The following is a 26,888-nucleotide window of genomic DNA, read 5'->3' as shown; positions in this document are numbered from 1 at the left end:
TAAGTTAGTGGTGCCTTTTTCACGCATTTGCGGACACACAAAGTGCGCCAACATCCAATGATAACGTGCGCCGTCGATGGTTTCTCCAAATTTGAAAAAAAAATGGTCCGATGATGGTTTTGGAGCACACTCCAGCCCAAACAGTAATTTTTTGGTCGTGCAGTGGTGATTCATGAATCATGTGTGGGTTTTCTGTTCCCCAAATCCGACAGTTTTGTTTATTGACTCCGCCGGAGAGGGTGAAATGAGCTTCGAAATGTAAAGCGTTACGATTTCAGCGCGTTATTTCGGTGTGTATTGACTCATGTCTAAAATGGCACTAAATGACGTTTCAGAATCATGCTCATTTGTCAAAATCTGATAATTACCGACAGAGTTATTCAACTTTGAAATACCGCAGGTCTAAATGGCGCACCCTGTATTTTTTATATTGTTTAATTGTACTAACTATGCATCTTTACACACTTAAAATAAAGTACTAATTGTGTTTATTCTCCAGAAATTGTTTAGAAATACCTTATTTAGCAAAACAACGTTTGCCGGATCAGCTAGTAATATATAAATTTGATATGTATATAGTTGTATGCGGATATCTTCGTATTAGAGGCTATAAAAAATATAAAAATAGCAGTACTTGCCTTGCGCTGGTTTATCACGAAACGCCGTGAATAACGCTATAAAGTTTGATTTTGCAGCAGCTGCTTCCGCAACAAAACGTACATTAAGTACATTTTTATCTGATGTAACTGAATCAGCACGGGAACCGCAGTATTTCGCCAATCTGAAAAATAAATAAACGATCAAGAAATAAACGCATTCATTTGAACATTTTTATAAACTAGTGGCGCCTGGCATTGTGCCTTACAAGGAGAACCCGCGCATAGCTCGTGTCTGATTTTGATTAAAGTTGGCGTAAAGGTAGATTTTGTGCTCAAACTGACTGTGGTCAATTATTACAGGCTTGTGAAAAGCGGTTTAATTATAAAAATTGAAGTTTATATTTTAGCAGCGCACTGTACACATGGCATAGAGTGTTCCCTCTTATCAATGTGACAACTTCTTCTGTCTGAAAATATAAATATCGCAAAATTTTTATATATCTTTACGTTTCAGAGGTTTCTGAATATTTTGGCATACCTTAAAAAAAATGGATGTACGCGTGTGCGCGCTTGTGTGTGTGCGGATACAAATATTCGTCGACGATTTCGGGAACACGGATCCATCGATTTGAATAATTTGAAAAACATTAGATTGCTGTTGATGAAGAGACATGCTGATTAATTTTTGGCATAGGCAGGTCTAGCCGTTTCGAAGATAAGAGTCAAGAAGTGCCACAAACGGTAACTCAGTTTTTAAGAGAACGGAGAGTCCGATTTTAAAAATTCAAAAACATTTTACTGGTATTAACAAGATGAACAATCAGTTCATTTTTTGTGTATCAAATTTATTTACATTTCTTTGGGTTCCGTACCAATGTTTTATCTGTTCGACGGTAACGCGGCGCGTACGCGCTTCGATATTTTGTGTTTATGCTGTTAAAGCAGTACGATTGCTTTGAAAAAAAAGTTAAGAACTTCCAAAATAGTTCAAAATAAAGAAAACATTTTTTTTAAAAAAAAGTTTTTTTTTTCAAAAAAATAATTATTTTTCAAAAATTTATAGTTTTTCAAAAATCGAATTTTTTCAAAGTGATTTTTTTTCAAAAATGATAATATGTTTAAAAAAAAAAATTTTTGGTACTGGAAGTTCCACCAATTTGCAATAAGACGATGCTTGAAACTAGTGGGGCTAGTTTATTTTAGATTTATAAAAAATGTCTTTATATATACATTATGATAGTGAATATTTCTATAAAGCCAAAAAAGCTCTACGTGAATGAAAAACCCGCGAACCTGAGAAGCCGCCATTAATGCGTGGAAGCGTTGTCGAGTTCACTCGAATTGAAATTACTACAACCAGAGATCACAAATGAAAATCACACGTAAGTCCACATTTAGTCTAAAACCATTTCAAAATTGCTTAATTAAAATTTTTTCAAAAGGTTTAGTTTAAATATGATATACTTTGTCACTGTGGTTATTTAATAAATCAGGGTAAGAATTTATATTCCTTATTCCGTAGAGTTATATGTTCTATGTCCAGGAACATGCTCAAAAGAGTATGAGAAATTATTGAATATACATTTTCAACTATCAGCTCAAATCGAAGACATTTTAGAAAATAGTATTTTTGAAAGTAAACTAATGGACCGATTCTACGCATAACAGAGAAATGTTACGGATGGCTATGTTACGCTCCGACTCCCCATACATTATGCGAATGAATCATACTGAATGCTGTCAAAATATCATGTATTTGCTGTTCATTCCGGCGTTTTAAACATAAACTGCAACGTCACTCGTATCTTACCTAAGAGGAATCAGAAACACACACTTATCTAACATCGTTTTTTTGACATGGAAAATTCTTCATAACATGAACTTATCATAACATTGCGGCAGAATCGGTCCCTAAGTATAGGTATAAAACACAGACAAGTTAACATCAAACATTCAGGTATAAATCTATCAATGTTTAGTGGAAATTATTCATATATATCTATTACTCACTTATACACAACAATGAGCAATTATCAGATATTCAAAACGTGTATTATTTGAAAGGAACATTAGAATCATCAGCATCTAATTTAATAGCAATTATTTCCATGACAAATTATAATTATAATACGGCTTATGATTTACTGCAAAATAGATATAATAATAAATTTCTGATAATTACGGAACTTCTACAATCAATAAACGACCTATACTAAGAGGATCACATGAGAATCTACAATTATTTTCGAACCAAACAAGGCAACAAACGCAGTCACTAGCAACAATCCATCATGATGCAGTTTGTTGAGATATAATTTTAGTATTTAAGCTTTCAAAAAAAATTAGACCACTATACTTGTCTAACTTGTAGTTTATTACAGAAAGAAGGACAGCTTCCTACGTTAAAACAATTTTATAAATTCCATGAAAGCAGATCGTGTACTTTGGGAAAAGCAACCAAGACTGGCAAGGTAGAACATACTGGGGCAAAAATAAAATCTTTTGATTGATTAAAAATATTGTTTTTCAGGATAAATATTACAAACAGTATATATATATATATATATATATATATATATATATATATATATATATATTGTATATTCGACGGTCATTTGATCATGTATTTAATTGCTTCAAATTCAAGAATCTACCAATAATAAAACGACAGAAAATCTTAAGACTTATTCTCCATTGCGAGAAAGGTTCAGGTCCTCATTTACCAGATGTATGTAAATTTAGTCAGAATTGCAGTATATGTCAGAAGGAACACCACACAATGATGCATGTAAATAACGGAGATTCCACCCCGGAGGAAACAGTGAGAGGCAGTGAAGCTACACAAAAGGTACTATTTTCTCAATGGTCGAATTCTATCGACATTTTGTTAGCAACTGCAATGATCAAAATTAAACACACAAGGGGAGCTTCGTGAAGCAAGAGCAGTATTAGATAGTGCACAACAAAAGTATGTAGGATACATTGTGAAAGAACAATTATATGAAGAAACTAACAAGTTTTGGCGACTTGAAAGAATCGAGAAAAATATCTACACTGCAGGGCTCAGACAGAACTTGCAAAGACCTTTTTATAAAAATTATTCATTTACATAACAATGAAAAATATGAAGTGAGTTTGCCACTCATTCATAACAAGAACAAACATGTTGGAGATCAACATAATTTAGTTAAAACAGGATTGATAATGCTAGGAAAGAGATTTACAATATCTGCAGAAGATTTATTAAAAAGTAATGATATAATTGACAGCGTTAGGTTTACGAGATTTATAAGGACTGGATTTCCTCAGACCCCACATACGGTCAGGTGATGAAGAAAGAGGGCTTAAAACTAAGTCCCCCGAATATTATGACAGAACAGAATACCAAGCAGAAGGAATTCAATTGCCTGGCATAACATCCAATCAAAAAAAGAAAAGAGAAGGATAACTAAAGAGCAGATCGCAAAGCAGCAGCCAAAAGAGCGCCGGCCGTAGCCCAATAGGAAGAAAACGCGGAAATTTTTCAAACCGGACGTACATTTAATTTGGTTAGCGGAGAAGGCAAAGTATGGCGAGGTTCTTCGTCGAATGAAGCAGTACGTCCCGGACGAGCAAGCTCGGTCGACGGCGCAGACAAAGGCCAAAGATTGCAATCGAAATTAGAGACATTGACGACAAAACAACTAAGGCCGACATTCAAACTGCTCTAAAAAAAGTAAGTGAACAAGCCTGTGAAATATCAACGAAGGCAATCAAGATGCATAAAGCCTACAGCGGCTATGGTGTAGAAATTGTTGGATGGAGTTAGCAAAATTCGGATTGGATGGGTGAATTGCCGTATAAGAACATTTAATAAGCCATTTCAGCGCTTTCAATGTTGTTTTTTGGGCATCACGGGCAATGTAAAAGTAAAGCGAACCACTCAAAGCTTTGCATTGGGTGCGGCCAAGGAGGGCCAAAAATCGCTAGCTGTCCAAATCAAGCAAAATGTGCACTATGCGCCGAACTTCGAAGCGTAGAGGTTGCTGCCCATAATGCTTCTACAGCTGCTATGCACCACCTAGCCTCTCCCTTGTGATATTTACTGCTTTTCGAAGATGCAAAGCAACATTATCCAGTGGCGATAGGCGGGGACTTTAACTCCTGGGCGGTAAATTGATGATGTAAGTACACAAAACACTACTGTAAGCTTTTAGCAATAATGGTGATACGCCGACCTACACTAGAGACGACGCAAGTTCGATCATAGCCTCGTCAGTGGTAACTCTAACTGGAGGTTGGTGAATAACAACACGGCCAACGACCATAATGCGATACTCTGAAAAATATCGTTGGAACAGAACATTGATCTATAAAAAAGAAGATCTATAAAGTAAGCTAACTGCATTGGCTGAAAGACAAAATCTCTTGATCGAGATGCATTGATAATAGCCCTTGACAGTAACCCGATGATCACTGGATGCGCAAGAAGAAGTACCAAGGATTCGACGAACTCTGTAACGCCAGTATGCTTCGTAAAGGTGGGATAAATTTAAGACCCTCGGTATACAGGTAGTCCTAAAAAGTGCCACAAAAAAAGAAAAAAATCTCGGCGTGGCTATCAACGACCTAACTTTGAGGAACTGATCGCACAGTACAAGAAAGTGCATTGAATAAGGCCAACGATAGATGCTGGAAAGAGCTCTTATGTGAGGTGGACAAAGACGTGTGCGGTTGGCCTTATAAGGTGCAGATATTTACATGTCCTCAATTTTTTCACAAAGGCGTAACTACGCTGTTTCCACAGCAACGCACTTACAGTAATAAGTTTTCATCAAGCAAACTAGATGACATTCCATCAGACACTGAAAAAGAGTAAATGGTGGCTTGTAACAGTGTAGGAAATCAGAGGGCTCCAGGATTTGATGGAATCCCTAACATAGTTTTAAAAACCATCATTGGGCAGCACCGTCAATAATCCCAGACGTCTAGAACACATGCCTGAAAGAAGGGACTTTTTCCAGAAAGTGGAAACAACAACGACTTGTACTTTTCTCTAAGAGAAATACGCCACTAGTATAACCGTCATTCTACCGTCTATTCTGCATGTTGGATACGACTGATAAGATTGTATTCGAATTGTTGAAATTATTAACTTATCACGGCGATTTTTAAAAGACATTGCTGATTTTACACCTAAAAGCTAAAAGTATATATTGTATATATACTAGAAATTAAAGACTCTATTTCAGGTTCCCACCCCTAATCGAAAATCGTAAATGGCCCTTATATAAAATATCGAGCTTGACCTTTTATTCAAAATTACATCAGCATTCATAATTACATTTAAAAAAATAGTTGACATTGCCCAATAAAAAAATACATTTTTTTTATTCATTCTGTTATTGACAAAAATAGCAATAATATAATATTATATAAAATAGTTATTATAGAATAAAATATACAGATATGTGAATATTCACAAAAATAAGAAAAACATCAAAACATCAAAATACATAAGCTGTATATAAAATTTTTATGCTTAATTATTATCATCTTTATGGTCAATTTCGTTGTTATTTTTGTGCAGAAAATTCTTTCTTAGTCCCAATCACGTAAATAATAGATGTAATTTAATGTAAATAATTTATTATTTTTGCAAGAACTGAATTGCGCTTAAGTTCTAATCCGAGCTATTTTGAGTTAATCTCGTATCAAGTCAATACATATGTAATAAAATATATAACCATAAATAAATGAAATAATTACAACTAGTTAATTTAATATTCCATCCACCATGATACTTATAATATATATCTTATATATAAAATTCTTCTGTAATTTGGTATGAATGGTTAATCTTCCTAAACTATTATTCGGATTTTTATAAATTTTCCTGAAGTTTGTTAAGGGAATTTTCTAGGATTTTTTGATTCATAGAAATATAGTTAGATTGCAGAAATAAATAAAAAAAAATAATACAAAAAACCGCTTATCATTGATTGACATTGAAAATATTTGGGGCATTGTTTGACATTAAAAACAAATGAAGACTGTTGTCAAACATTTCTATTCACTTATAGGCTAAGGCAATATAAAAATATAATATATTTATGATTATGAATAAGAAAAATGTAATGTCTACATTATTATTGTCGAACAGCTGCTGAGATGTGCCAAAAATTAACATAATATAAGATTTACAGTCAACATGTGTCTGACAGGTGATGCAGTCCGCGCATGCATCTGTCAGTGATTGCACATCAAACTTAGCTTATAATTCAATTTGACTGATTATTATTTTTTAACTTTTAAATGCAGTCGTATATTCCTTACATTACTAATTCACAATACAAAAATAATTTACTTATTCAAAAAATTATTTAGAAGTTTAATTGTGTCAAAAATTCACATGTTTGGCATTGGGTACGAAATATTTACTCAATGGAGCGCTTTCGGTCTGAACTTTTTTTACTGTTTTCCATTTCGTTTGAAATTTTGGAACTAGGTTTATCTTACTCTTCAGAAGTGAAAACAATTTAGACTCCTTTACCACTTCTCGGGTGGATGACATGGTAAATACAAAAAACCGCTTATCATTGTTTGACTTTTAAAATATTTAAGGCATGGTTTGACATTAAAAATAAATGACAACTGTCATTTGCCAAACATTTCTATTCACTTATAGGCTAAGGCAATATTAAAATATAATAAATTCATGATTATAAATAAGGAAAATGTAATGTCTACGTTATTATTGCCGGAAAGCAGCTGAGATGTGCCAAAAATTAAATTAATATAAGATGCAAATAAAATAACATGCGTTTGACAGTCTGCGCATGCGTCTGACGCGCACGGCGAATCATTTTGTTTGCGCACTTTGCGAACAGATTCGCCGTACGAATTCGTGCAAAGGAGGCGAGCCATAAGTGATTGCGCTCATATTCAATTTGCAGTCGTTTTGCCTTACTATACTAAGTCACAATACAAAAAAAATTACTGATTCAAAAAATTATTTAGAAGTTTTATTGTGTCAAAAATTCATATGGGTACATTTTTTTTACAGAGACAACACTTTAATAGCCTTGATCTGGTATTTCGTCAGAAATATTCATCTGCAGATTAAAATTGTTTATTTTTAACTTAATTCACTTTTTTATTTATTATTTTTCATTATCAACGCCTTTGCCAGGCTAATGGTTTAGTTGGTCCATTTTACGCCACCTGTAAGCTTTTGTAGAGATTATATAAAAATTTAATGCAACTCAAAAATAACAATACACCTTATAAAATAATTTATTTATTTATTTATGTATTTATTTATTCATAAGCAAGCCGTAATCAATAATAATGGATATTATTTGAGGCTCTTGTCAAGCAAAGGTTGGCATGGTTGGTATTTTGTACGAAATATTTACTCAATGGAGCGCTTTGGGCCTGAAGTTTTTTTTACTGTTTTCCAATTCGTTTGGAATTTTGGAATTAGGCTCATCTTACTCTCAAGTTCAAAAGTGAAAACAATTTAGACTCCTTTGCCACTTCCCGGGGGCATGACATTTCTTTTCAGTGGTGTAATAACGTTTGGTGTGGATAAAAGAACTAATTATAAGAGAAAAATTTTTAATAATGTTTTTCAGAAAAGCAAATACTTTTCAAGTTACTGGCTACTGAAAATTTGTTTTTTTGCGTTTTTCATCATTTTAACGAAAATTATATATTGAACAAAATTATATCAATAAAAATCCTAATAAAGTGCTATTTTACAGTGTTCTAAGAACAATATTAAGTTAATTATAAAAATGGGTTTTTATAGTTCTCCAAATAAGCTTTAAAAGAAATACTTCTGCGTGTAAAATGAGTGAGCTATCATGCAATTAAAAGACGCACACAATGTTTTTTTTTTTCATTTAAATCAAATAGTTTATGAGTGCCATTTCCACCAAAATTAAAAATAATCGTTTTCCATCTAGAATTAACTTGGTTTGATAGATCTTGATGAATTCTAGAAAATACCATAACATTAGTACAAACGATTTTCAAAAAACTCATGTTGAAAGTTTAACTCAAGTTAAAAAAATCCATTTAAAAAAAAAAAACAAATTCTCATTATAATATCTCCGAAAGAATACGTATAAAAGTATATATATGAAAATTCAAGGTATTTTTCAGACTAATTATTGCTTTTTATTATTTTTTTGTTACACAGATATTGATAGAGTTCTAATTGTTTAAAGAGTGCACGGTTGTCCAACCGGAGTGTCTTGCGAGCCCTTTAACCCTTCGCCGTTTCAAAATAAGAGAAGTTACGGTAAAATTTATGGTAGAGAAAGTTGTAGCTCATTTAATCACCTTTAAAATAGTAAATTACAAGTTATGATAAAATCAGAATTAAAAGAGTTATAATCCAATTATATGCGTCGAATCATTTTTACTCAGGAACTTGAAAATAATTCGACGTTACATTTTCTTGACGTAAAACTCATTAATACAGGCGGTGTATGTAATACAGACTGGTACAAAAAAGATAGTTGGTCCGGGAGATACATTAATTTTAATTCGCATGTTCCTCTCAATATAAAAATTTCTACCATTTTAAATCTTGTAGATCACGCTATTTTATTATCTGATCCTCTGTTTTATGATACAAACATAAAATTAGTTAAAACGATCCTACTTGGCAATAATTTTCCATATAAATTAATTTGTCCAATTATTAAAAACAGAGTCGCTAAATTACTTGAACCTTTTGATAAGAAACCGGAAGATCTTGGCAAAACAAGTGTTCCTGAAAAAACTTTTTTCATTAATTTTCCATATCTTGACAATAATTTTAACCAATTATCAAAAATACTTTTCAAAAAACACAATATTCATATTACTTTTTCTTCATTGAAACAATTAAAATTTTTATATTCCAACATTAAAGATGAAACTCCTTTAACAAAAAAGAAAGATATAGTTTATAAAGTAAATTGTTTGGATTGTAATTGCTCTTACATTTGCCAGAACTTAGAAAAAAGACTCAGGCAACATGAATTACAATGCGAAAAAATAGACAACAAAAAATTTAAAAGTACACTTGTGGATCATGCTAATATCAACAACCATAAGTTTGATTTTGACAATCCCCAAATCTTATTCCATGAGAAAGACTTATTTAAATGGAACATGGCAGAATCAGTGTTAATAGTTCGGACTAACAATAGCATAAATCTGAGAACCGACACAAATATTTTACATGACACTTATATAAACATCATTAATAATTTATAATTTTTTTATTTATCTTATTCTTTTCAATAAATTAATCTGTTTTTTCATATTTATCGATTTTTGTATGCGAGCGCCTTCCTTTGTTTACATTTTAATGTTACCCATCCTGTCTCCGTTAGATACTTCAGATTTGTTTCGAATAATTCTGTAAATGTCACATGTCAGTTAGTACCGTGTCAAGCATTGATTGAAACAATTGTCACTTGCCAATGCAAGGAATAGTTGATGTTTTATATTAAAAAGTCGAAATATAGTTTTAAATAAAATATTAAAGAATGTTTAGTAATAAGTAACTGTTATTGAAATTACACTGATGATGAGGCACGCCATGGTCTCGAAACGTTTGTAATCATAAAATAAAGTTGTGTTAAAAAAATCTGAGTGCTGTTTTGTTCATATTAAACATTTAATATTCGTTCCACTCATATCATAAAATTCTATATTATATACTCCAGAACTAAAAATGGATCAATCGTTTTTCAACACAGTTTACAATAAATATGGTTCAGAAGCCGTATACCATTGCAGACAAATAACATCAACTTTCAATGCATTAGCGAAGACCACCAACAAAAGGAATTTCTTAATTAAATGCAAGCACGAGAATGTTTTACCTAATTTTATCACCAACAATTTAACATTCAAAAATTAAATTTACAATAATATACAAAAACTAAATAACAGTCTATTGATCCTTCAGAATAAAATTTTGAAATATGAAATCGCAGACAGTGCAAAAGAAATCAATCGATTAAATAATAATTTAATAATATCCAAACGTGTGACACAGGACTCATTAGAAGAATTAGAATTCGAGAAATTTATTTTTCTAGAACAAAAGAAATACCAAAAACTTTTTGATCAGATAAAGAACAAACAATGCAACAAACTTAAGAAACTAATAGAGCTAAGAGACAAAGCACATCCGATTATCAATACAGGTTTCGATTGGAACAAATGGGTTATAAACAAAACGGATATTCATATACCAGATAATACAAAGTATATATTGGCTCTAGGTCCAAAGTTTTGAATCCAACAAAAAATTTTAACATTCAATGATTCAATTAAAGTTATTAGCAGCCTAGAAGCCGGCCTTAAATTAATCAAAGATCCAGAAGAAAAAGAAATCGAACGGATGAGATTTATGTTAATGAAACATTTTACAACATTTCAAAAAACTCACAAAAACAAAGTACAGTGCAAGAATAATACATCGTACATCTACCGGGACATCATAGCTACAAAAAAATTTATTCAAGATAACAAACAATTATTAGTGTGTAAGGCAGATAAAGGAAACATTTCAGTGGTTTTGTTAAAAGAGGAGTATGATAAAGAAGCAAAGAAAATTCTCAGTGATGAATCTCTATATGAAGAATTGGCATCGGATCCGAACAACTATCACCATAGACAAGTTTTTAAATTTATAAATTTATTAGAGAAAAAGGGACATATCAATAATACCATATCACTAAAGTTAAAAGTACAACATCCTTTAACCCCAAAGTTCTATTGCCTTCCAAAGATCCATGAACCTAATTGCCCATTTAGACCAATTGTTTCCTACATTGATTCGCCATACTACTTCTTAGCAAAATATTTTTCAGATATTTTAAAGAATGTCACCATAGATTCTCCATACCGTTTAAATAACTCTTTCCAGTTAATAGAACATATAAAATATAAAGTAATTCCTCCTGATTGTTCCTTTATGAGTCAGGATGTCATTAATTTATTTAATAATCTTCCGCATTATCTAATTATTAGAGCTATAAAGAAAAGATGGATGCAAATAGTTGAATTTACATGTTTACCGATAGAAACTTTTATTTCAGGAATAGAATTACTTTTAAAAGCATCATATTTCACTTTTAATAAATAATATTATACGATGAAAAGAGGTTGTCCAATGGGCAGTCCATTAAGTCCTGTTTTAGCTGATTTAGTATTACAAGATTTGGAAAATCATGTTTTAAACTCTTTACCTTCCAAACCTGTGGTTTATTTCAGATATGTCGATGACACATTAATATTACTTAATAAAAAAGATATAGATAATGTTTTCAACAAATTCAATGAGTACAATTCATTTTTACAATTCACTCAGGAACTTGAAAACGATTCGACGTTACATTTTCTTGACGTAAACTCATTAACGACTCATTAATAGAGGTGGTGTATGTTATACAGACTGGTACAGAAAAGATAGTTGGTCCGGGAGATACATTAATTTTAATTCGCATGTTCCTCTCAATATAAAAATTTCTACCATTTTAAATCTTGTAGATCACGCTATTTTATTATCTGATCCTCTGTTTTATGATACAAACATAAAATTAGTTAAAACGATCCTACTTGGCAATAATTTTCCATATAAGTTAATTTGTCTAATTATTAAAAACAGAGTCGCTAAATTACTTGAACCTTTTGATAAGAAACCGGAAGAACTTGGCAAAACAAGTGTTCCTGAAAAAACTTTTTTCATTAATTTTCCATATCTTGACAATAATTTTAACCAATTATCAAAAAGACTTTTCAAAAAACATAATATTCATATTACTTTTTCTTCATTGAAACAATTAAAATTTTTATATTCCAACATTAAAGATGAAACTCCTTTAACAAAAAAGAAAGATATAGTTTATAAAGTAAATTGTTTGGATTGTAATTGCTCTTACATTTGCCAGAACTTAGAAAAAAGACTCAGGCAACATGAATTACAATGCGAAAAAATAGATAACAAAAAATTTAAAAGTACACTTGTGGATCATGCTAATATCAACAACCATAAGTTTGATTTTGACAATCCCCAAATCTTATTCCATGAGAAAGACTTATTTAAACGGAGCTTGGCAGAATCAATGTTAATAGTTCGGGCTAACAATAGCAAAAATCTGAGAACCGACACAAATATTTTACATGACACTTATATAAACATCATTAATAATTTATATTTTTTTCATTTATCTTATTCTTTTCAATAAATTAATCTGTTTTTTCATATTTATCGATTTTTGTATGCGAGCGCCTTCCTTTGTTTACATTTTAATGTTACCCATCCTGTCTCCGTTAGATACTTCAGATTTGTTTCGAATAATTCTGTAAATGTCACATGTCAGTTAGTACCGTGTCAAGCATTGATTGAAACAATTGTCACTTGCCAATGCAAGGAATAGTTGATGTTTTATATTAAAAAGTCAAAATATAGTTTTAAATAAAATATTACAGAATGTTTAGTAATAAGTAACTGTTATTGAAATTACACTCATGATAAGGCACACCATGTTCTCGAAACGTTTGTAATCATAAAATAAAGTTGTTTTAAAAAAATCTGAGTGCTGTTTTGTTCATATTAAACATTTAATATATATATAATATATATATATATATATATATATATATATTTGTATGTTTGTATGTATATATGTACATGTGTATATATATGTAGGTGTGTATATGTATATATATATATATATATATATATATATATATATTTTGTAGAGTTTCGAACAAGAATCCAAAAATAATACAAAATAAAAAAACAAGAAAAGTTTTTAATAAACAATTTCTTTATTTAATTATTTGTTTACTGTCAACGTTTCGGAAGATATATATATATATATATATATATATATATATATATATATACTCGTATATATATATATATATATATATATATATATATATATATATTAACAAAGTCTAATAATCGGGCATAATCTATATATATATATATATATATATATATATATATATATATATATATATAAGTTCTTCAAGGGCATACATCAACTAAAAGGCAAAAATTTAGAAGTTAATCTTTAATTTTTTTCAAACGTTTCGACATAGGATTTTATGTCATCATCAGTGGATCTACAGAAAGAACATTGAAAAATTAATATAAATTAGTAAAAAATGACAGAAATTGGAAAAAAAACTATAGATATAGGTAATATAATTATAACAATAACAATTATAACTAAACAGATAGACAAACAAAAGAAATGAAAAGTAAAAAGGAATATATACAAACATACAAAAGCGTAATATATATACATAAATATACACATAAACAGACATATATATGATATACATGTACAAACACGTACACATATACATAAATATATATATATATATATATATACACATAATACGTATATATAAATATATACATACGGACATATACACATATATATATACAATTATATACAATACTGACACATACACATATATAAACAACAAAGGTAACTTACATAAATATGGTCTTACATCAGTAATTAGCGCATGGCACATAATTTCGCACTATCATATATACACTAACTTGGTTTTTGTTTTTGTTGAACAGAGTATAGCAAAATATTTGTGAAATATATAATATATTTTGCACGAAGAAAGTAGTTTAAGCGCACGTATCCGAGGCAGTAATGAAACATGTGTTTAAAAACTATTTGAAGAGACCGTTTGAAAGATAGTTGGCGAGTTTTTTTTTACTAGTTAAGAGGAAACAAATTTGGAAATATTATTGAGTATCACCTGATCATTTTCACAGAGTAAGGAGGCATCACATCTTTTATTAACGCAAGATCTATTGATGCTGATTAGACAGGATTCAGCAAACCTTCTTTGAATAATGTTCCGTTCGTGATAAAGTATACTAGCGTTGTAAAAGTTAAAAGAATGTTTAAAATTTTTTATATGTTTTGTTATGATGGTTTGATTTTGTCGAGGATTTTTTTGAGTTATTATCATTATTGTTTTAGTCGTTTTATTAAATTCTGTCCAGTTTCACCTGTGTAAATGGAATCACAATCATTGCATTTTAATTTATAGACAATATTTGATGTGCGTTCTAAACTAGTGGTTGATTTGAGGTTGGAAAAAAGAGAGCTAAGGGTTAAGTCTATGTTACAAATTAATCTTAAGTCGACCTTGTGAAACATTTTTTTCAAATGGGAAAGAGTTCCTTAATAAACGGGAGACAAACATTGCCAATAATGTTATTGTCTTTGGAGATTTTGGTTGAAGAAGAAGAGATATTAATGTTATTATTGAGAAATTTGAGTCTATTGTTCGTGACAGAGTTTATGAGATTAGAAGGATAAGTGTTCATAATAAGTGTTGTGTGGATTAACGATAAATTAGCAGACCAAAATTGTTTGTCCGAGAGAAGTATGGCGTGATCAACTGAATTAATTATAGTACCTATTTTCATGCTAGAGGGGCGATAGGAATGAAAGTTTAAATACCTGCCCGACCAAGTAGGTTTTTGGTACTAATTTGTGATGATACGGTTATCTAAGGTTTTTATAATTTTGACGTCAAGAAAGCTGATGGAATTGTTCTGTTGTTTTTCGAAAGTGAAGGAGATATGTTCATTGAAAGAGTTGAAATTGTGGAGTAAAAGTTCAAAGTTTTTAACCGGCACACAAGTAAAACTGTCATCCACGTACCTGTAATAAAATTGAAGATCTAATTTGCAAGAATTAAACACTTTGGTCTCTAAATATAAGATAACTCAGCGAGTGCTGGAGATATAGAAAAACCCATAGGTGTGCCAAAAATTTGGAAATAGAAACGGTCGTTGAATTCAAAATAGGTATTAGATATAGTTAAAAATTAATAAAAGGAGTGATGCCTCAATAATATTTCCAAATTTGTTTCCTCTTAACTAGCGTAATTCCGAACTTGTAAACCTACCCTTACGCGGTCCGATCCCAAACTTTGTTTCTTAGCCTCTTCACCCATACTTCGAAACACTGATTGTAAAAAAAAACTCGCCAACTATCTTTCAAACGGTCTCTTCAAATAGTTTTTAAACACATGTTTCATTACTGCCTCGGATACGTACGCTTAAACTACTTTCTTCGTGCAAAATATATTATATATTTCACAAATAGTTTGCTATACTCTGTTTAACAAAAACAAAAAACAAGTTAGTGTATATATGATAGTGCAAAATTATGTGCCATGCGCTAGTTACTGATGTAAGACCATATTTATGTAAGTTACCTTTGTTGTTTATATATGTATATGTGTCTGTATTGTACATGTATGTATATATATATATATATATATATATATATATATATATATATATATATGTGGGTGTATATATATATATATATATATATATATATATATATATGTGGGTGTATATATATATATATATATATATAATTGTGTCTATACGAGTATATGTTACATGTCCGTATTTATATATACGTATTATGTGTATATTGTTAAGAACTATTATGTATTTATTATAATATTTTATGTTTAACACATGTTCATTAAAATATGTTTGTAATTAAATCTCGTATGTTGGTACCATTTATATAAAACTTTTATAAATCGACCCTTATCCGACAATAAGGGTCGAATCAGGTAAAAACTGATTATTAGTGAGCGGGAGTTAGTTATGTTTGAACCGCCAACAAGTACAGATTAAAAATATCAACACGCAATAATGTAAGTTACAATTTAAAATAAAATCTATAATATAAATCTTAAAAAGTGTTTGTTTTTACATATCAAGAAGAGAACCCATAATTAATATCTTCATTTGGTGGCAGCTAATTACGATACCTACTCCGAAATCAATAATAAAATAATAAAAATATGTGTGCGTGAAAACAAACTTCAACTAGTGAATTCAAATTAAGTGTTAATATATCAAAATTGTGGTGATAAAATTGGCGTATTCCTAAATAATAAACAAAATCATAACTAATTATTCTACAAATATCAATCAATAAGTAATAACTGTAATAAATAAAAACCAAAACTATGATAAAATAGTACTCCAGTATAAAATACTACAATAATAAAACAAATCATCAAATAAAACTAAAATAATGTATTAAAACCGAGTAATTAAGTGCATTACCGATCTTAATAAAACGAATATTATCTATGAGAAATAAAACCAAAACTTGAAAAGTGATTCATCTACGCTATTTTGAGACGCGGGACAAGTAGTGGTAATTTTCCAAGAAGGCGATTCTATTGTGTATATTTGAGGCTGGATAAGGATTTATACCTAAGCAAGGGCAAGGGACCATTCAATCACAAGATGGAGAATACAATCGGTAATGGTAATGAAAATAAATTAGATTTAAATTTAGCTCTAGCTATTATTCCAAATTTTGATGAAAATGAAATCAATGTACGTGCATTTATTGATGCATGTTACTCGTTACATGTAAATTTATTACCCGAGGAAGCACAAAAATTATTTTTAATAATAAAAAGTAAGTTACCAAGTAAAGTATTAGTAAAAGTTACCCGTAATAAAATTTCAAATTATTCAGTATTAAAAACACATTTATGTAAAGAATATTATGACCAAACTTCTGTTTCCACTTTATATTCCAAACTTATCAATATTAAGCAATTTTAAAATGAATCAGTTAAATCTTTTGGCGACAGAATTTTGGATATAGTTGATAAAATGTTTAATAAAGACTGCGATTCTCAAGGGCAAGAAATAGCGGAAAGATTACGAATTGTATATATGGAGACGGCTCTTAGAAGTTTTGTCGATGGTATCAAAATTCCATTAAAAAATTTAATTAAATCATGTAGATTCAGTGACTTAAATGATGCTATCAATTTTGCAGTGACTGAAGATTTAACTTCATCACATATTAACGTAAATTGTGAATTATGTAAAAAAATAGGGCACACCGCTAATAATTGTTTTTTTAGAACAAAATATAACCCAAATAATTTTTCTAAGACGTGTAGTTATTGTAAGAAAATAGGTCATACAATTAATGAATGCAGGCATCCCAATCGTAAAAGTTTTATTCCAACATCGCATAGACCAGTATCCTCAACCTCAGAAATAAAAAAATAATCTTGTTCATATTGTCAAACGGATAGTCGGACGGAAAACGCAAAAACAGAAGACGTATCTAATAAAAACGAAATAGAGAGCAATCAAAAAAACTCGTCCGGGCCCGTTCCGGGACGGGCATTTTTGTAAGCAAAGATTCTAAATTAAATTTTAATAATACCTGTGATTCTGTAATTTTTCAATTGTTAGACATGCCGAATGATTTTAATAATTTTTTGATAGATACCGGTAGTGATATTTCATTAATTAAACTTCATGCTATAGACAAAGATACTCTTGTATATCCCGATAAAAAAAATTGAAGTACTTGGAATCACGGCGAATTCACTTATCACCCATGGTGTCTCCTATATTAAGCTTAAATTTTCAGATCAAATTATAGAATATCCTTTTCAAGTAATATCAAATCTTTCTATAAAATATTCTGGCATCATCGGTAAAGATTTTTTGATGAAATTTAAGGCAAATATTAATTACGACTTAAAATCACTGTCCCTACAATTTAATGATCAAGTAATTACAACGCCATTAGTAAATCATCAAAAAATTTTAATACCTTCGCGATTGGAAATGAAAATAAAAATAGATACTAAATTAACCGAAGACGCTTTATGTCTATCAAAACAATTTAATAATGGTTTAATATTAGCCAACAGTGTTGCGAAGCTAATCGATAATTGTTTCATTATAAGTGTAATGAATCCAACATCTAAGGATCAATTCCTTAGTGCGAACGAGGTACATTTTGAACCGTTGAATAATTATGAAATTATCGACTCTATAAATATAAATCAAGAATCAAAATCATTAAATCAAGACAACTTAAATAAAGAAACAATCGATATCAGATGTTTATTCAATAAGGTTCAAAATAATGAAATAATAATCGACGATAAAAATCAAAGAATAAATAAAGTTTTAAAATGCATCCAAACGAATCACATGACGGAACTAGAAAAAAATCAATATTAAATATTTCTAAAAATTTTCAAGATCTTTTTCATTTGGAAAATGATAAACTTTCACATACAGACACAGTTACGCACACCATACCTATAGTTGACAACAATGACAAACCTATTTACGTTAAGCCATATCGACTACCACATTCCCATAAACACGAAATTCATAAACAAGTAACGCAAATGTTAGACGACGATATCATTAAAAATTCTCAAAGTCCTTGGAATTTTCCCTTAATTGTAGTTCCAAAAAAACGTGTCGCTAATGGAAATAAAAAATAGAGAATTTGCGTAGACTTTAGAAAACTAAACGCTATCACAAAATCAGACGCTTTTCCTTTACCAAACATTACAGACATAATAGACCAACTGGGAAATTCTCGTTTTTTCACGACATTAGACCTAGCCCAAGGCTATCATAAAAGATTATTAAATGAGACTGACAGAGAAAAAACAGCATTTTCGACTGACTTCGGACACTTTGAGTACAAAAGATTACCTTTTGGGCTGAAAGGAGGTCCTGCAACGTTACAACGACTGACCAACATGGTACTATCAGGACTACAAGGAATAAAAATTTTAGTCTACATGGACGACATTATAATGTACGGTAAAACTCTTGACGAACATAATAATAAACTAACAGAAGTATTCGAAAAATTGAGACAGCACAATTTAAAAATACAACCTGAAAAATGTCATTTTTTGAAACATGAAATCGCATATTTAGGTCACATTATTAGCTCTAACGGAGTTTCTCCCGATCCACAAAAAATCGCCGCAGTAAAAAAATTTTCTTCTCCTACAAACCAGAAAGAAATTAAAATATTTTTAGGTTTATCTGGCTACTATCGCAAATTTATTAAAAATACTCGAAAATCGCATTACCTTTAACAGAATTATTGAAAAAAGACGTAAAATTTGTTTGGACTGATCAGTGCGAAGAGGCTTTTAACGAATTAAAAAATAGGCTAATCAATCCCCCTTTACTACAATATCCTGATTTTGACAGAGAGTTTTCTTTAACTACAGACGCCAGCGGTTTTGCATTAAGCGCAATCTTATCGCAAAAAGTTGATGGAAAGGATTTGCCTATTGCGTACGCATCTCGGACTTTACATTCAGCCGAAAAGAACAATTCCACATTAGATAAAGAATTGCTAGCCATAGTCTGGAGTATAAATCATTTTCGACCTTATTTATATGGCAAACCCTTCAAATTATATACAGATTACATGCCTCTCATCTATCTTTATAAATGCAAAAATCCTAATTCTCGACAAATGCGCTGGAGACTTTCTCTAGAGGAATACGAATTTGAAATGATTTATAAATCAGGAAAATCTAACACCAATGCCGATAGCTTATCTAGATCTTTGTTCGATTTACAAAAACTAGCCTTCAAATACTACTAATAATGATATTTCTGACAATGCAGTTCAAATGTCACTTTTATGTAAATGCCGCGTAGATCAAGAAATTAACTTTGAATTTTTTTTTAAATACCATTAGTTCATCAGTTATAATTAACAATAATATCCAAGAATCAAATGAAATATTTTTAACTTCTGTTGCAAACAAAGAAAATGCCTTATTATTTGTAATAAAAAATCAACCGTCCGACGAAAAATTAAACAATTACTTAGATTTCTTTCAGCATACGAACTTTAACGAATATCTCGATAAATATAAAAAGCATCAATATTTCATCACCATGAATTTTGGTAAAAAGCCTGTTTTTTATTCAATTGTAAATAATATGAACCCTCAACCTTCACTCGAAACTTTTTCCATTGCTTGTATAACTTAAGAACATATTTAATTCAACAAAATATAAAATTAATAGCTATTCCTTCTCCTACTCAATTTAAAAATTTTTGTCACATTTCCTTAGAAAATTTTAGAATGTTGATACGCTATATTTTCAAAAACACTGAAGTTATATACAAGTTAAAATTTACCATGATATTATAAATTAATTGACGATTTAACCACAGAGGAAATAAATAAAATTTTAGAGCAATTTCATAAATCTCAACTAACGGGAGGACATTTAGGACATAAAAAAACATTTAATAGAATTAAAAATATCTCTAAGTGGCCGAAAATGCGGAAACAAATAAAAGAGTATGTCAACAAATGCACGGAATGCCAAAAAAATAAAATATCTAGATTAACTAAACAACTCTTAGTAATTACAACTACCGCTAGAGAACCTTTTGAAAAAGTTTGCATTGACATATGTGGTCCATATCCAATTTCTGAGTCGGAAAATAAATACCTCTTAACATACATTTGCGATCTCACTAAATTTGCGGGCGCAATACCCATTCCAAACCAAGAGAGCGCAACGGTTGCAGACGCAGTTGTATCAGAAATTGTTTTAAAGTTCGGTCTACCGAAAGAAATATTGTCCGATCAGGGAACTACGTTCACCAGCAACTTATTTAAAGATGTTTGCAAATTATTAAAAATAAAAAAATTAACAACTTCTCCATATAGACCAGAGTCAAATGGCTCATGCGAGAGGATACATAGGGATTATGTACAAAATTTAAGAACATATATTAATAAAACTCAAACCAATTAGGATAGGTGCATTAAGTATGCCGTTTTTATTCATAACACCACTATTCATGACGCAACCAACTACACGCCTTTCGAATTGCTATTTGGTAGAAAAATAGAGTTACTTTGTCTTTAACAAAATCTAACAATTATCAATATAATTACGACACTTATGTTCATGAATTGAAATCCAGATTGCTACATGCTATCAAACTTGCTCGTGAAAATTTAATACATAGTAAGGAACAAACTAAATCACATTATGATCAAAATTTAAATCCGCAAACTTTTGAAGTTGATGATTTTGTTCTTCTAAGAGACGAAACTCCATATCCGCGGAGGTGTAAAAAACTGTTACCATTATGGAAAGGGCCGTTTAAAATTTAAAATTCCGATGATATTAATAGTACAATTTTAGTTCATAATAAGCCGGTACAAGTCCATAACAATAAACTGAAAAAATTTACAGAAATGATTAAAAGGCTCCTTTCGCAATCCTTATCAAACAGTCAAAAAATAAAATAAATGAAGTAATCATAGGATAAGTACATCAATAATAAAAATCATAGGATAGTAATGTTAGTGGAGTTAGTTTATAATGAAGTGTAAATAGCAATGTGTTAAGTTTAAATTTCATAAATTATTTAATAAAATTTTTGAATCTTTGATATGTTAACCCTTATATTATTGTAAATGTTTATAATATTTTAATAAGTATTTTGTATTCTAATGCGGTAAAATTAATTATTCTTTGTATAATACGCCGAAGACGGCTTTATTTTTGCAAGGGAGGTGTTAAGAACTATTATGTATTTATTATAATATTTTATGTTTAACACATGTTCATTAAAATATGTTTGTAATTAAATACCGTTATCCGACAATAAGGGTCGAATCAGGTAAAAACTGATTATTAGTGAGCGGGAGTTAGTTATGTTTGAACCGCCAATAAGTACAGATTAAAAATATCATCACCCAATAATGTAAGTTACAATTTAAAATAAAATCTATAAATCTTAAAAAGTGTTTGTTTTCACATATCAAGAAGAGAACCCATTTTTAATATCTCTTCAATATATATATATATGTATATGTATACGTGTTTGTACATGTATATCATATATATATATATATATATATATATATATATATATATATACATATATATATATACATATATATATATGTCTGTTTATGTGTATATTTATGTATATATATATATATATATATATATATATTACGCTTTTGTATGTTTGTATATATTTTTTTTTACTTTTCATTTCTTTTGTTTGTCTATCTGTTTAGTTATAATTGTTATTGTTATAATTATATTACTTATATCTATAGTTCTTTTTCCAATTTCTGTCATTTTTTACCAGTTTATATTAATTTTTCAATGTTCATTCTGTAGGTCCACTGATGATGACATAAAATCCTATGTCGAAACGTTTGGAAAAAATTAAAGATTAACTTCTAAATCTTTGCCTTTTATTTGATGTATGCCCTTGCCCTTGAAGCCCTTGAAGAACTTACTCATATTTCTCAAAATCAAAACTAACTTTTTTAATATATATATATGTATATATATATATATATATATATATATATATATATATATATATATAGAATTTTATGATATGAGTGGAACGAATATTAATTGTTTAATATGAACAAAACAGCACTCAGATTTGTTTAACACAACTTTATTTTATGATTACAGACGTTTCGAGACTATGGTGTGTCTCATCTTCAGTGTAATTTCAAAAACAGTTACTTATATACTACACATTCTTTAATAACTTATTTAAATTTCATTTAATTTTTGATATACAAAAAACACCACCTATTCCTTGCAATGCTTGACACAGTACTAAAAAAACACATAACACTCAAGATATGGAAAATTAATGAAAAAAGTTTTTTCAGGAACACTTGTTTTGCCAGGCTCTTCCGGTTTCTTATCAAGAGGTTCAAGTAATTTTGCGACTCTATTTTTAATAATTGGACAAATTAACTTATATGGAAAATTATTGCCAAGTAGGATCGTTTTAACTAATTTTATGTTTGTATCATGAAACAGAGGATCAGATAATAAAATAGCGTGATCTACAAGATTTAGAATGGTAGAAATTTTTATATTGAGAGGAACATGCGAATTAAAATTAATGTATCTCCCGGACCAACTATCTTTTCTGTACCAGTCTGTATAACATACACCGCCTCTATTAATGAGTTTTACGTCAAGAAAATGAAAAAACTTTTTTCATTAATTTTCCATATCTTGACAATAATTGTAACCAATTATCAAAAAGACTTTTCAAAAAACACAATATTCGTATTACTTTTTCTTCATTAAAACAATTAAAATTTTTATATTCCAAAATTAAAGATGAAACTCCATTAACAAAAAAGAAAGATATAGTTTATAAAGTAAATTGTTTGGATTGTAATTGCTCTTATATTGGCCAGACCTGCCAGAACTTAGAAAAGAGACTCAGGCAACATGAATTACAATGTGAAAAAATAGATAACAAAAAATTTAAAAGTACACTTGTGGATCATGCTAATATCAACAACCATAAGTTTGATTTTGACAATCCCCAAATTTTATTCCATGAGAAAGACTTATTTAAACGGAGCATGGCAGAATCAATGTTAATAGTTCGGACTAACAATAGCATAAATCTAAGAACCGACACAAATATTTTACATGACACTTATATAAACATTATTAATAATTTATAAAATTTTTTTCATTTATCTTATTCTTTTCAATAAATTAATTTGGTTTTTCATTTTTATCGATTTTTTGTATGCGATAGCACTCCTTTTGTTTACATTATAATGATATCCATTCTGTCTCCATCTAGACACTTCAAATTTGTTTAGAATATTTCTGTAAGTGTTATGTGTTTCTTTAGTACTGTGTCAAGCATTGCAAGGAATAGGTGGTGTTTTTTGTATATCAAAAATTAAATGAAATTTAAATAAGTTATTAAAGAATGTGTAGTATATAAGTAACTGTTTTTGAAATTACACTGAAGATGAGACACACCATAGTCTCGAAACGTCTGTAATCATAAAATAAAGTTGTGTTAAACAAATCTGAGTGCTGTTTTGTTCATATTAAACAATTAATATATATATATATATATATATATATATATATATATGATAAAATTGTTGCTTGGGCATCCATCCAGTAATTAAAAACAGTTTTATTGGAAGGAAAATGTTTTTATTCGGAGAACATACGTTTCGGGTCTTGATTTGACCCATCTTCAGTGCTTATTTGTATGGAGAGCACTATTTACATATAAAGTAGTAATATTACAATTATTTTGAAAATTCATGTTGTTAAAAATTAAAAAACACTTGTAAAAGATCTTGAAAATGATCAAAATCTTGGATTTGTAACTTCAGTGTAGTATTGGTTCTGAGTGTCCTAACAAGAAAGTCTTGATATGTAGGTTTGCAAAAAATCTTGAGAAAATTTGTTGAGTCTTGAAACTTGTAAAATATTTGAAAAGCAATGTCTTGAGAATGACAAAAGATCTTGAGTATTTTATGTTTAAATTGTCCAATTTTTCTTTTTTTTAATCCAAGGTCTGAAACAAATGTAAAGAACTTACCATACAAATAAATTGAAAAAAAAAACACAAAAACACACAAAAAATGCACGAAAAAACTATGAAACACAAATTGATAAACGTCGAGTTATATGACAAATTTTAAATAATTGTAAAAAGCTTATTTCAAACGAAACATGTTGTCCGTTTGGAGTTTGTGTAACAAGTAAAATGTGTGCATACGTGTTTGCGGAAAATTGTGGAAATTGTGGAAATTGCTTGAAAGACTGAGATAGAGGACTTTTTAGTGGCTTCATAGTACAAAGATTTCGTCGGCCGATCAGAATCCACCCGTATAGAAATCATATCATCGAGAGCAAATGACTCTCACTTCAACTTGCCGTAACAATTTCCATTGCATTTGTACGGATTTACACCCATGTCGGCTTAAAGAAGTTTTACTTTAAAAATATGCAATACATACAATACATACATGTATGCACATACATATACACCCATATACATATACACATATATATTAACAAAGTCTAATAATCGGGCATAACATCAATAAAAAACATGAATTTCTTTCAAAAATTTATTATAAATCCATACGTTTCGGCTATAATCCTAGCCTTCAGTGGAAACTAAAAATAAAAATAAAAACTAAAACAATTGAATTAGAGTGAAAAGAAAAAATACAATAGTAAATAGTACTTACAGTTAGTTAATCTTAGTGTTAAATTGGTAAATTTTAATAATCCATGGTATCAAGTTATGGTAATGCACTACACTATGTATAATAAACATTAAACTTGTAATTACACAATATTTTCTCAAAATACTAATTTAAAAAATCACAATTGGATAGTGTGTTGTTCGTAGACTGATTGAAGATATAATGGAGAAAGGACATTTTAAAAAATATTTTTTACCAAGATTCTACACATGTGTGGAACGAATTGCAAATACTTTGCGCGTCGTTTTTATTGTTTTGTGAGAAATTTGGAAATACTATCTAAATAAAAGAGATTTGTGTCGCACAGCGTGTTAAGTTCATTCCGTTTATTTATTTTTTTATTGCTGTAAATAGTTAAAAAAGATCCTTCTATAATTCTTTGTTAGAATAAATTTTGTTCGAATTGTAGTATAGTCGGGTTAGAAAAGTCCATATTGTGTTTTAAAGTATAAATATGCTCTGCTATCATAGTTTTAAACTGTCTTGGATTTTTTTAATTGTTTTTATGTTGTTGTAAACGTTTCATTAAGTTCTGGCTTGTTTCTCCTATGTAAATTAAATTACATAAAAATTGCACGAAAAAATTATGAAACACAAATTGATAAACGTCGAGTTATATGACAAATTTTAAATAATTGTAGAATTAAAATAAAAATAAATAATATATATTTTATAAAAAAGCTTATTTCAAACGAAACATGTTGTCCGTTTGGAGTTTGTGTAACAAGTAAAATATGTGCATACATATTTGCGGAAAATTGTGGAAATTGTGGAAATTGCTTGAAAGACTGAGATAGAGGACTTTTTAGTGGCTTTATAGTACAAAGATTTCGTCGGCGATCATGCGCAGTAGAAACATAGAATATATAGCTTGTGGAAACAAATGGTAATCAACGGTTGAAAATATGTGGATAAAAATGAATATAGAAACATAATAAAACCATGGGAGACATTGTAAAATTGCGATTGAAGTAAAACATATTTGCTACTGTACAAAGTAGCAAATTTAAGGTAAGTAAAAATAAATACATCATATAACAAATTTGAATAATGTTTATTATTGATATGGTAACACTCGTGATGCACACATTTATAAGTGTCGACCATTATACACTTTTATATAATGATAAATTATAAATTACATATTTATGGTAGCATTGAAAATGTATATAATATTTACAAACAATAATGTAATCAAAGTCATACTTGAAATATGTCATGATCTGTTTGACATTGTAATGAGCATTCAGAAACAAACATTCATTAGAGAAATAAAGTAATTGCTGATTAATAAATTCTATAATAATCGTTTATACAGTGGATTATGTTAAACAACGC

The 26,888-nt window shown here is 29.5% G+C and overlaps 1 protein-coding gene across 1 annotated transcript in view; it reads right to left on the bottom strand.

The window, feature by feature from the left end:
* The window catches only part of LOC113371666 (neuropilin and tolloid-like protein 2), a 658,950-nt gene that overhangs the window by 432,570 nt on the left and 199,492 nt on the right, over positions 1-26,888 (bottom strand). The window contains exon 8 of the mRNA XM_026612314.1: positions 639-781. Within this exon, the coding sequence (XP_026468099.1) occupies positions 639-781 (143 nt within the window). The remainder of the gene's footprint in view (positions 1-638; positions 782-26,888) is intronic.

This window comes from Ctenocephalides felis, unplaced genomic scaffold, assembly GCF_003426905.1.
Source record: "Ctenocephalides felis isolate EL2017-DRISC unplaced genomic scaffold, ASM342690v1 CF-g0.4_SCAFFOLD_01492, whole genome shotgun sequence".
Taxonomy (NCBI): domain Eukaryota; kingdom Metazoa; phylum Arthropoda; class Insecta; order Siphonaptera; family Pulicidae; genus Ctenocephalides; species Ctenocephalides felis.
Note: the sequence above shows the minus strand (reverse complement) of the source record. Positions and strands in the feature narration are given on the sequence as shown.